This window comes from Chiloscyllium plagiosum, unplaced genomic scaffold (genome assembly GCF_037043375.1).
Source record: "Chiloscyllium plagiosum isolate Xiang-an unplaced genomic scaffold, Cpla_swu_hap1 HiC_scaffold_5, whole genome shotgun sequence".
Taxonomy (NCBI): domain Eukaryota; kingdom Metazoa; phylum Chordata; class Chondrichthyes; order Orectolobiformes; family Hemiscylliidae; genus Chiloscyllium; species Chiloscyllium plagiosum.
In genome coordinates, this window is record NW_028270143.1 from 74,300,032 (window position 1) to 74,313,443 (window position 13,412).

General features: G+C 38.1%; 2 protein-coding genes across 7 annotated transcripts in view; one reads left to right on the forward strand and one right to left on the reverse strand.

The window, feature by feature from the left end:
- cyp51a1 (cytochrome P450 family 51 subfamily A member 1) overlaps nt 1-1,005 on the forward strand; it is a 32,155-nt gene extending 31,150 nt beyond the window's left edge. For both annotated transcript variants that reach the window (XM_043690273.2, XM_087987319.1), the window contains one exon: nt 17-1,005. In XM_043690273.2, coding sequence (XP_043546208.2) covers nt 17-195 — 179 coding nt within the window. In that variant the 3' untranslated portion in view covers nt 196-1,005. The remainder of the gene's footprint in view (nt 1-16) is intronic.
- A 2,293-nt stretch (nt 1,006-3,298) lies between these two features.
- The window catches only part of akap9 (A-kinase anchoring protein 9), a 263,757-nt gene continuing 253,643 nt past the window's right edge, over nt 3,299-13,412 (reverse strand). For all 5 annotated transcript variants that reach the window (XM_043690268.2, XM_043690267.2, XM_043690271.2 and 2 more), the window contains 4 exons: nt 12,762-12,847; nt 11,575-11,731; nt 8,922-9,061; nt 3,299-5,254 (listed from right to left, as the gene is read on the reverse strand). In XM_043690268.2, coding sequence (XP_043546203.2) covers nt 5,211-5,254; nt 8,922-9,061; nt 11,575-11,731; nt 12,762-12,847 — 427 coding nt within the window. In that variant the 3' untranslated portion in view covers nt 3,299-5,210. The remainder of the gene's footprint in view (nt 5,255-8,921; nt 9,062-11,574; nt 11,732-12,761; nt 12,848-13,412) is intronic.

Genomic DNA, 13,412 nt, shown 5'->3' on the forward strand with positions numbered 1-13,412 from the left:
TCTTTTCTCTGTCTAGGGCGCCATCGTTGTATTGGGGAAAACTTTGCATTTGTACAGATCAAGACTATCTGGTCCACTTTAATTCGATTGTATGAATTTGATCTTGTTGATGGATATTTTCCAACAATAAATTACACAACTATGATACATACCCCTAATAATCCAGTAATCAACTACAAGAGGCGAATACAATGAGAACTGGATTAATAAAAGTAATTTTTGTTGTATTCAATTACTCATTTAGGTTTTGCCCCTAAGATTTATTTCACTGATCTGTTATAGGTACACAACTGGAATGTAAATGAAATAATTTAGTACTGATTATTTATAATATGTAAGATGGTACTGTACACCTATTAATTTCATTTTTAGAATTTTAAAACCCAACCGGTGAGAGACTTTCCCAGCTTGTTTCTTAAGTTCCTTACGCTAGGATTCTGAATCTTGTTTCTATTAAACAAAATCAAATCTCATTAGACTTCAAAACAATGTCAGGTCTTTTAGTAAATTACATGCTTTACTGGTTTACTCATAAATTTAAAAAATGAACGTGGGTGCTGTTTTGGCAGTGATTAATCATCAGACATTAAGCAGCTGATTCAGGCCACTTGTATTTTATTGATTTCATGAAGTATAATTATGCCCCATCTTCAAATATGAAATTTTATGTTGATATAATTTGACATTTTAATTTCCCTTGTGACAATTATTTTTAAATAAGTACATTGAGAAAATGTAATAATTTAATTTTTATTGTGGTTTTCTTATATGGAAAGTGTGGGAACAGGGTTCTAGCATGAATATTAGAATAGGAATTTGATATTCATTTCATTATAATTATTGAATGATAGAATTTGGACAAAGTTTGGTATTTCTGAAAGGCTATATACCATGTTGAAAGTTTGAGTCATATTTTCCCAACCTCAAGTTGCAGTCACAATTTATAACTTCAGCTGTCTCGTTTATTGTAATGTTGGATAAAATAAACAGTTGTCTAATGTGCCAGATATTTTGTGATTAATGAAAATTGTTTCAGTGCAACTGTCTGACTGTTTTAAGAATGTCCCCTTGAAGTAAAGTCCACTATACTTAAATATTGAAAGTTAAAGTAGAAACTGGTGAAAATTGTTACTTGGAGGAAATTAAGTGAATCTACTGATAATTTTAGTGTTGGTATTTCTCATGATAGATTAAATGATAGGTGGCACTTCTTTAGCTGTAGAAATAAACTTTACATGGTTGAGAATTCAGCCAGGCAAGAACAGACTCTGGGTTTACAAAGGTTAGAGTAAATATGTGCTTTTAGAATGAAACAATTGTGTTCTAAGCAAAGGAAATTTTTAAAATTTGCCTCATTTTCCATTGTTAAACACACCGGCTCAGATGCTTCCTGCAATTTAACATGTAAGCTGGCTTTACACACTGCAGTTAGGTGCATAGGTTGTATAGGTGTTTTATATCCAAGTCTAGGTGAGGACATTTTTTAAATTTAAAAAAATCCAAATGATACAATTACTTTCTATAATGTGGAATACTGTTTGTGCTGGATGTATATTTTGCAGATTTTAAAAATTCAATCATGGGATGAGTATTTCATTGACTGAGCCAGAATTTTGCCCATCTTTAGTTGTCCTTAAGATGGTGGTGGTTAGTTGCCTTTTTGGACCACTACAGTTCATTTTGTGTAGATATACCCACCCATATTGCCAGTAGATTGAGAAGATTGGCATTTGCTTTCGTTCAAGAACAGTAACGTGAAACACATTTATCACTGTGAACATGGTAAGCCTAGCTGAATTGCTCCTGCAGAGAACCAACACAGACAAGATGGGTACAAATGGCCTTTTTCTGTGCTGTAAACATTCCATGATTACATGTAATGTATTTACTCCATCCATGACCATTAATATCTAGAAAGACAAGGGCAGTAGATACATAGGAACGCTGACGTACAATTTTCCCATCAAGCCACTCACCATCTAGATTTGGAAATATAATTCCTGTTCTTTCAGTGTCACTAGATCAAAATCTAGAACTTTCTCCCTAATAGCATTGTGGGTCAGCTACACCATGGGACTGCATTGATTAAAAAAAAAGCAGCTCATCACCACCTTCTTGATAGCAACTAGGAACGAATAAAAAAAATCTTATCCCAGCCAGTGATGCTTGCATTCCATGAATGAATTATTGAAACTGCACTAATACCCAGTTGGTCTGCCTATATTTGACTAACTGTAATGATTACTGGGGGAGGCAGTGGCAGTGTTGCTGGACTAATAAGCACGAGTCCAAGGCCAATACTATGGAAACATGATTTTGAATCCTATACAGATGGTGCAAGTTAAATAAATGAAAATCTGGATTTGAACAAAAAACAAACTGGCCTAACGGCAAACATATAGCAATCAACTTATTAAAAACTGATCTGGTTTACTAATGCCCTTCAAGGGAGGAAATTTGTCATCATTACCTGGTCTACATGTGACTTTAAACCAAAGCAGTTACTTCAAGTGGTAACTACGAATGAGCAGTAAATATTGCCCAATCAGCAACAGAATCCATGACAATTAAAATCAGGCATTAAATGACCTATAATGTGATAACTCAAATTGGATGCTAACTCCAGCCTCAATATTTTATTCAAGTTTATCACAATTTTTACTCTTGAACTCTGCACTATTTATAAAAAATATTGGCTTGTTACATGCATTTTCATGAAATTATGTATTTGAAAGCCTATGTTTCTCTGTTCATCCATCCTTTGAGCATTCTCATTCTTGTGTTGCCTCAGTGGTCTTGATTGCGACAATCCATTGCCAGCTTACCTTTTGCAATAGTGAAAGGACAGTTTGCAGCACAGTACACTTTGCAATTACCTACACTAGGTTATACAAGTGTATAGATACATGTGTAAGACTTAGCCAGAGATGCAAAATAACATTTTTTTTGTTTGTCATTTTAAGAGATGGACACATCTAAGGCCTGTTCTGTTCTGTGTTGTATGATTTTTATATCATTACTATGTAGGGAAAATACATCCAATATTAGAAATCAAAACAAAATGCTGTAGATACTCAACAAGTCAAGCAGCCTGTTACAGAGAGTAACAGCTCAGATGTTGCCAAATCTGATTATTACTTGCATTTTCAGTTTTTATTCCATATTTAAAGTATGTGCAGTTTTTTTTCCTTTTATTCCAATAACAAGAAACATTCTTACTAATGCCAAACCACTTGGCAAAATGCTGCAGTGGAGAGTGATGGTATTCAAAGCTAGTTGGACAAATTGAATAGATAAATTAAGGAATAACAAAGTTTAATGTTAATAAATGTAAAGCAACATGCATTGTTACAGGAGACATGAAACTAGCATACAATACAAAGATGCTATTTCGAAACATTACTTTTGTAGTTCAGTAACTTAACAGGCAAACTTTGGCGGCATTAATGAACAAACATTAGCCAGGGTAACAGGAAACATTTTTATTCTCTTTGGAACAATGACATGGGCCATTTATTGACATCTAAATAAGTGGATGATATCTTGGTTTAAATTCACAGCCACAGAGTGCTGCTCATTAGTAAGAATTCAGCAGGATTCTTGAACATTCACTGAAACACTTCAGTTAACCCAACATCAGATAACTAATCATCAATAAGGCTAATGAAGTAGTGGAAAATACTGGTAGTGTTTGACCATGCTCATTTAAATCTCATTTGAAAAATGGGCGTGCACACACAATTTTAGTTGCTCCAACTTTAGAAATCCAATTGATACAGTTGACAGAGTTGAGCAAAGATCTGTTAGTCATGAAGATATACTTAAAGAATTTAATTGACTAAAATCTTAGTCAAGGTCCCAGTGTCTGCTCAGAAAGTGGAATAAAAGCTGGGACTTACTCATCTGCATTACTCAGCCTTGAATCAGGTGAGCCACCAGGAAAGTTGATTTGATGTTTGAAATGCTGAAAGCCCCAAGTAATTTATATGGTGGTAGGTTATTTATTTAACTTCCAGTACTACAGGATATTTGTACAAACTTGACAAATTTTAGTACAACTAATTCATTTCCTGAGTAGATCTTTTAGTGCAATGAAGGTTTTTTAGAAAAGAGCAAGACTAAATTTTTAAAAAGTCGTTGGACCAATAGGTTGGACATAAGTAGTTAAAGGCAGTATTGACTATTTTGAGGCTACATATTGAAATTGTTTAATAAATATTCTGGAACTATGACTTCAATTCTGAAGTGACTGATGATATAGTTTATTAAATTCTACTTGTCTGTGTTGGATTAGACACAATGCAATGTTAGACGTTTTTGCTGGAGTTTCCATTAAATTAATCTGAATTAAGAAAAATTTCAGGTATCATGTTTGAAGTATTATCAGCTGTTATCTACATCCCTCAAGAATCAAATTATTTGGACTACATCTCTGAAGGTACAAGCTATACATGGTTATTTGTGGAAAAGAGTGACCTGAATCAGAATACACCGCATTTTCACATTTCATGTTGAAAGATTGCCACTGCTACAAGAGATTAGAATATTGGAACATATTGAATCCAATTTCTGGGTCTAATGTATCAAAATATCAAATTCCAGTTTGCAAGAACAGACTATACAATTACATAAAAATGTCCCTGTAGTTCTTGAAAGAGCAAGTCTTAAGGAGTTAGCCCATTTAGAGAGTTTCAACTTTATCTTCATACATGTACTTCGCAGAGAAAATGGCAAGTTTCAAAATTCTGAATTCATATTTATTTTAGTACTTTGACAAAATGCCCATATAATTCAAAACTTCTACCATTACAAAAATAATTCCTCTACAAACTGTACTGTCCACAATGCCATAGTTAATTATGGATCATGTAGTGTAAAGCTCAGCAGTCATTAGAGGGACTGCAGTGCACCTGAAACCATTTAATAAACATTTTTCCTTTCACCCTTTAAATAAACAGTATTAAGTTATAATCATTTTTAAATTAGCATTCCACAAATATACACAAATTATTTAGACAGATTGTATTGTGCACACTGGAAGGTTAAACTTATATAAAGGATAAAACTCATTTAAATTATTTCATTTGGACTTGCAGGCAAGACATTTTCATTATTAAATCCATGATGGTCCCATAATATACATAAAATAGAAAAACAAAGCCCAGCTTCAAAAGCAATTCAGTTTCAAGTCAAGATCTATTTCCAAGACACTATCTTCTGGTTCCATAGTACATCTGAGCATAAGTTGTTGAACCTAAGCAAGCAGAGAACACAGACCAGTTAAAAGTTGTACAGAATACTTTAAAAAATTAGTCATTCCATTTTACAAAATGTACAAAACAAAACAACTGCAATAAATTCATCCATTTAAAAATATTTGAGGTAAAACCTAAGCTGATTGATTTATCAAGGCTTTCACAAGGTTGGAATAAAATCAGAATTTTTAAATTAAGTAACAGCAGTAATTATTGCTGCTTTCATCATCTGCAAGGATTTCCACAACTATCCTAAACATTTGGACTGAATGTTGACATAGATCATCTGAAAATAACCAATCTACTGTGCTGGCAGAACTTATTACCTTTAATGCACCTGACAAACCTTTAGCAACTAAGGGGCAGCATAGCTCAGTGATTATTACTGCTGCCTCACAGTACCGTGAACCTAGGTTCGATTCCACCCTTGGGTGACTGTCTCTGTGGAGTTTGCACATTCTTCCCATGTCTGTGTGGGCTTCTGCCGGGTTTCCTCCCACGGTCCAAAAATGTGCAGGTTAGCTGGGGATTGGCTTTGCTAAATTTCCCATTGTATCCAAGGATGTGTGTGTTAGGTGATTAGCCATGGGAAATGCAGGGTTTCAGGATTGGATACGGGCTTGGGTCCAGGTGGGATGCTGTTTGGATATCAGTATGAATTCAAGGGGCCGAATAGTCTGTTTCCACATTGTAGGGATTCTAACAGTGATCATGACTTAAACAGAACAGTTTTCCTCAAATAAGTGTACTTACATTCTAGATTGATATAGAGAAAGTGTTGAGTAATAGCTGCCTGTATACCTTTCACATTTTCATTTAATTCATTTTACTATTTTCAGCAAATCCATACATACATTGATGTTATCTTACAGACAGACAGATAACTATTTATACAACTGGGGAACTTCCATCAGCATGTCTTGATATGACTTTCACAAAAAATGCCACACAATGGGCTCATGGAAGTGGTCAGCAACAAAACCCAGTAAAGCCTAAATGTTTCTTCTCCTGTTATATAGTCATACTTAGAAGTACCTTATGGGATGAGTTGGAAATCATTATAGTTTGATGATCATCTTTCAATAACTAGTCTTTCCTCAAATGTGCTGATACCTGGAAAGGCTATTATTTCACTCCGGTAAGTGAGCAAGGTGTTGTTAAAATTCCCCCACTGGTTATTAAAATCCAGGTCTGGCACACAAAACACATTCTTCCTTTTTAGTATTCAATTTTCTCTCCCCTCCTTGTCGAAGAAGTCTAACAATTGCCCAAAGCAGTGGAATAGTTCAAAGTTTAAACTCAAAGTGTGTAAGTAGCATATAATTTAACTCATTTTACTGGTCACAAAAATAATGCACAGATTCTCAGTGTTTTATGCAGTAGGTGTGGACACGATGCACCATTTGTGCACTACTTCTGTGCAAGAAGCTGAAAATATTGCATTATGTGCACTAAACCAACTGGCAGCATAGGTCTATTATTTATATGATAAAGTCCACGCATCAAAAGAAAGGCATGCAACCTTTTATTATCCCCCTGTTGGCACTTTCTTAAACAGTATGATCACCTTCCCTCACTCCTACCCAGGACTGTGATTACCCCAGCCTCAACCCTGACAATGATCACCACCTCTTAGTGCTCTCCTTTCCATATGGTGCCATGACAATGCACCTCTTTCTCCCAATCCCAAGCATGCGTGTTCACACACACATACTGGACTACATTGGAGAAATCAGGCAGGGACGATGGGGGTCGATGTGCTGGAGCAATAAGTCTTAAGTGCATGCTGGATTTCCAATCTAGCGGTGGGGAGGGAGGGAGTGGAGGGTATCAGGTCCCGCAGTGTTAGGAATGGGAGTATCTTGTTGCTACATTTCTACAGTACTTTGATGCTTTCTCTGGTTGTTTCAAATTTGAAAACAATTAAGCATCTGCCTTACTAGATCCTGTAATGTGTTTTGTTAACTTTAAACCTTCTGTACAAACAATAGCTCCCAGGCATGGACATACCAACCATTAAGCCTGCCTCTCGGAATACAGCATAACTTGGAGAACAAGCAGAATCCATTGTCAGTTTTTAGGTGCAACAGGAGGATGAAAAGGAGAATAATTCTTAAAAGGTCCATATCTGCCTAGGAACTTGAACAAGCAATTTTCCTAACTGAACCTTAGCAAGAAAGTGTGCGGTGTGAGAGTCTGCATCTCACTAAGGTCTTGGTCACTGAAATATACAAATTGTTCCAACACAATTGTAGCCTCAGAGTAGGGTTGGCTTGAAATTGCCAATGGTTACGAAGTTGATTATGATAAACTTTTCAGTTTTATTATTTTGAGGTTAAAGGTGATGATCAGCAACATCTCACAGATTGACATCCCCTGTTGTATAAGACCAATGAAGCTCTTAATAAGGTAAAATCAGTCTGCACCCTTGCCAAAGGCAAGCAGACAGAGCACAACAGGATTTGTTCAAATTGTAGGCTTTCCCATGGTACACAATGCCTTCGGAAACAGAGGAAGTTCCAGGGCTTGATGGCAGCAGCGGGTTAGCAGTGACTTGTGGTTTTGGGAATGAAAACCCACTTACCTTCTGGAGATGAGACTTTAAGATACAGGCATTTCTCTTTCTTCCTGGCTCTGCTTGTGTGTTTTGTATCTAAAATGGTTGTTTTGGTTTTGTATCTAAGAAGGTTGTTTCTGTTAAATCTGGATTTTTGTACCCAAGAATGTGCTGGATAAAGGTGATTTTGTACACTTTTCACTGTTACTCCTGTATCTCTGTACTGGAGTACACATGACAAGAAACCTAATTCTAAAATTCATTACCTTTGGGCAATCCTATAGTCATCTATGCATACTACCGACGTGACTATTCCTACACAGTGCTATCCCAGGTTGCTGACTTTCAGTGGAGGGAGACTGCAGATGGAGAATGATTTTGTGTATCATCTCAATATGGGTGCCAGGACTCTGACCTGGCTGGTTGACTGATAGCAAAGAACATAGAAATCATATTAATAAAAAGTAGTATGAAGATGGCAGCCTTCCTGCATTACACCCAATGGACACATGTGAATCAAGTATTGCAATGCCTGCACATATCTGACACTTAATCTAATTTAACCCCCAGAGGTTCATGACAAAATTAGGATTTAGTAGATCAATAAAGCTCACTTCAAAAAACACAATTTGAATGGATAAAAGTACAGTTTTCAAAATGCTGTACCATCAGGTGCACCATAACTAGGAATGTCATCCCAGCTTGGGTTGATCATTGTCTGAAACCAGATTCTAGATTAGAGTGGTGCTGGAAAACCACAGCAGTTCAGGCAGCATCCGAGGAGCAGGAAAATCGACGTTTCGGGCAAAAGCCCTTCATCAAGAATAGAGCCTCTATTCCTGATGAAGGGTTTTTGCCCGAAATGTTGATTTTCCTGCTTCTCAGAAGCTGCTTGAATTGCTGTGCTTTTCCAGCACCACTCTAATCTAGAATCTGGTTTCCAGCATCCGCAGTCCTTGTTTTTACCCATTGTCAGAAACAATCCAATAAGAAATATCAAAGATGATGTGCAAGCAGGTTACTGGCCTGCTGAAGGAGGCTAGATAACTCACTGCACCCATCTTCAGGAGAGATTAAACTCTGTTTATCTGTACTGAAAAATACATTACCTGATTGCACACTTCCCAGTCGTCTCTGCAATGCTTCTAATCTATTAATATAATCAGTTAAAGCTCTGTCAGGGTCATAACTTTGCAGGTGTGAGGATGCCAAAGAACTTGGATTAGAATCAGGTAGGCTTGATTGATACCTAGGATAAAGAGGAAAAATAATTGGATACCTAGATCCACAGTTCCAATGAACACTTCCTCAAACTGACACAGTAATTATCTGCTAATGATCTAATGACAAACAGAAACTCCTTAAACCAGTGGAACATGACTGGAGTTACGTGGAAGGATTACAGTTGCCTTCTCAAACATTTTTGTTCATTTACATACATAAAATGACATGTAATCAGAATAGTTAAGTAAAAATACTTTAAAACTTCTCTGTGCAACAGCAGTCACTGAATTTTCAAATTGGTGTTTGACAGAGACATGAATGAGGAGTTCTTGATATAGTTTGTCAGCATAGGGAGGTGCCAGTGTTGCACCGGGTGGACAAAATTAAATGTCACAAGACACAAGTTTATTTGAAATTGCAAGCTTTCAGAGTGCTGCTTCTTTGTCAGGTGAAGTCCTCTACACCTGATGAAGAAGCAGCACTCCAAAAGCTTGTGATTTCAAGTAAACCTGTTGGACTACAACATGGTGTCATACAGTCATAGAAATGTACAGCACAGAAACAGACCCTTCGATCCAACTCGTCCATGCTGACCAGATACCCCAACCCAATCTAGTCCCACCGGCAAGCACCCAGCCCATATTTCTCCAATCCCTTCCTATTCATATACCCATTCAGATGCCTTTTAAATGTTGCAATTGTACCAGCCTCCACTGGCAGCTCATTTCATATACGTACCACCCTCTGCGTGAAAAAGTTGCCCCTTACGTCTCTTTTATAAATTTCCCCCCTCACCCTAAATCTATGCCCTCTAGTTCTGGACTCCCCCACCCCACGGAAATGACTTTGTCTATTTACCCCATCCATGCCCCTCATGATTTTATAAACCTCTATAAGGTCACCCCTCAGCCTCCGACGCTCCAGGGAAAACAGCCCCAGTCTATTCAACGTCTCCCGAAAGCTTAAATCCTCCAACCCTGGCCACATCCTTGTAAATCTTTTCTGAACCCTTTCAAGTTTCACAATATCCTTCCGATAGGAAGGGAAGAACTGCACGCAATATTCCAACAGTGGCCTAACCAATGTCCTGTACAGCTGCAACATGACCTCCCAACTCCTGTACTCAATACTCAGACCAATAAAGGAAAGCATACCAAACGCCTTCTTCACTATCCTATCTACCTGTGACTCTACTTTCAAGAAGCTATGAACCTGCACTCCAAAGTCTCTTTGTTCAGCAACAGTCCCTTGGACCTTATCATTCAGTGTTCCAAGTCCTGCTAAGATTTGCTTTCCCAAATGCAGCACCTCACATTTATCTAAATTAAAACGCCATCTGCCACTCCTCAGCCCACTGGCCCATCGGATCAAGATCCCGTTGTAATCTGAGGTAACCTTCTTCGCTGTCCACTACAACTTCAATTTTGCTGTTTTCTGCAAACTTACTGACTATACCTCTTATGCTCACATCCACATCATTTATATAAATGAGGAAAAGTAGTGTACCCAGCACTGATCCTTGTGGCACTCCACTGGCCACAGGCCTCCAGTCTGAAAAACAACCCTCCACCACCACCCTATGTCTTCTACCTCGAGCCAGTTCTGTGTCCAAATGGATAGTTTTCCCTGTATTCCATGAGATCTAACCTTGCTAACCAGTCTCTGATGGGGAACCTTGTCGAACGCCTTACTGAAGTCCATACAGATCACGTCCACCACCCTGCTCTCATCAATCCTGCTTCAAAAAAACTCAATCAAGTTTGTGAGACATGATTTCCCACACACAAAGCCATGTTGACTATCCCGAATCAGTCCTTGCCTTTCCAAATACATGTACATCCTGTCCCTCAGGACTCCCTCCAACAACTTGCCCACCACTGATGTCAGGTTCATGGGTCTAAAGTTCCCTGGCTTGTCCTTACCACCTTTCTTAAACAGTGGCTCCAATCTTCTTGCACCTCACCTGTGACTATCAATGATACAAATATCTCAGCCAGGGGACCAGCAATTACTTTTCTAGCTTCCCACAGAGTTCTAGGGTACACCTGATCAGGTCCAGGGGATTTATCCATTTTACGCATTTCAAGACATCCAGCACTTCCTCCTCTGTAATATGGACATTTTTCAAGATGTCATCATCTATTTCCTTACATTCTATACCTTCCATGTCCTTTTTCACATAAACACTGACATAAAATACTGGTTTACTATCTCCCCCATCTCCTGCAGCTCACACAAAGGCCTCCTTGCTGATCTTTGAGGGGCCCCATTTTGTCCCTAGTTACCCTCCTGTCCTTAATGAATTTGTAAAAACCCTTAGGATTTTCCTTAACTCTATTTGTCAAAGCTATCTCATAGCCCCTTTTTGCCCTCCTGATTTCCCTCTGTTGTGTGACCTCTGACTTTGATACAGTTGTAACATAGAGAAACTTAAATGTGACTTATTTTTCTCTTTACATGTATAGATTTTATAAAGGTCGATTGGTTGTACATTTCACCACTTCACATGATACAATAACTGTTTTTTAAAAAAATTACCTGGGTTGAGAATTTGTGATTGATCTCGGAGACTCTTGACCAGACCTTTGCCTACTTGTGCTGTGTCTATGCTCTCCAAACAACTCTCTTGTCAGACTTGATTCCAAAGATATGCTCCCAGAATGGAGGAAAGGAGAATCTGCTCTTGGTTCAGTAGCTAGGTTTTATAGAAAATTGATGGCATGAGTGGGAAATGCTCGCCCATTTCATGGTACTTGATTCACAAATAAAGTTCTATATCTGTGATTAAGGTCTTGTTTAAAGTATTGCAGTTATTTTATTAATTTACCAAAAATGGTATGCTTTGTTATACTAGAAGAGAAATAACACTCTACATTGTCTGATTGAAGATGAAGAATTATCAGCAATGACAGAAGTTATGACAAAGTCCCTAACATGTACTGGCATAATCTTCAAACAAAGCTGCATATTACTGACAGAAGGGGGTGAGCTATTGATGGGGATTAGATTACTTACAGTGTGGAAACAGGCCCTTCAGCCCAACAAGTCCACACCGACCCGCTGAAATGCAACCCACCCAGACCCATTCCCCTACATTTACCCCGTCACCTAACACTACGGGCAATTTAGCAAGGCCAATTCACCTGACCTGCACATCTTTGGACTGTGGGAGGAAACTGGAGCACCCGGAGAAAATCCACGCAGACACGGGGAGAATGTGCAAACTCCACACAGTCAGTTGCCTGAGGCGGGAATTGAACCCAGGTCTCTGGTGCTGTGAGGCAGCAATGCTAACCACTGTGCCATCGTGCCGCAGAGAGAGTGAGAGTGAGAGTGAGAGTGAGAGTGAGAGTGAGAGTGAGAATGAGAATGAGAATGAGAATGAGAATGAGAATATGGGACAAATATCCAAGTGCTTTCAGACTCTCTTTCATTCCAATGCAGTATGTTTTTTTGAAATTAAACAGATACACCTGTTTAATAGTTCACTGTGTACTCTACAACTTTTGCAACATTGTTGTTATTGCTGTGGAGTTTCCAATCCCAACAGTAGAAAGCTAAAGGCATAATTAGTGGTTATTCTGTACAATTTCAAATGGACAAAATTGAACAAGTGCAAGCATGCAATGTACAGAGAGATTACAGTACATTAAAACTGTTTGCTTTTGCAGAAGGTTTTAACTTCAGCACTAATGCCATTAGTTGACTGATATTGGTGAACTTACCTGACACCTGACTGTCACCATTCCGATTACCAGTCAAACTGCTTGACCCAGCAACTCGTAACCATCTACGGACCAAGAATCGCAACCTGTGGAGAAGATTTAAAAGAAGTCAAGAATTGAAATAAAACTTACTTCATCACAATGATGTGAAAACTTAATTAACAACAACCAACTGGGGTTTCAAAATGTTTAATGCATTAAACTATCCCTTGAATTCTGAGGATATGACCAAAACAAATTAACTGAATTTCAAAGATTAAATCTAATTATAAAATAAATATCCAAATGTGTGTGAACGAATGGAATGGACAATGGTGAATGCAGTCAGAATGTTTGAAAGCATCTGTGGAGTGCAAAACAGAGTTAATGGTTTGAATATTCCCAGCCTGAAGAGGTTAAGCTTGGAGGCATTGTAGCTGGAAAAATATTAATGGCAGCCACCATGTCAGGATGACTCTATGATGCACGCTTGCTGCTGAGGAATTTTACATGAAGGAGCTAATTATTGGATTGAATGCTTGCTCTACTTATGCGGGTAACCATACTGGTGGAGTGGCATGCAGAGACTGCCCATCTCAATGAATACTGTCTGCCAGGCCATCAGAGACTGAAACTCCATGACTCAATAAAAGAATTCAATCTTGGCCAAGC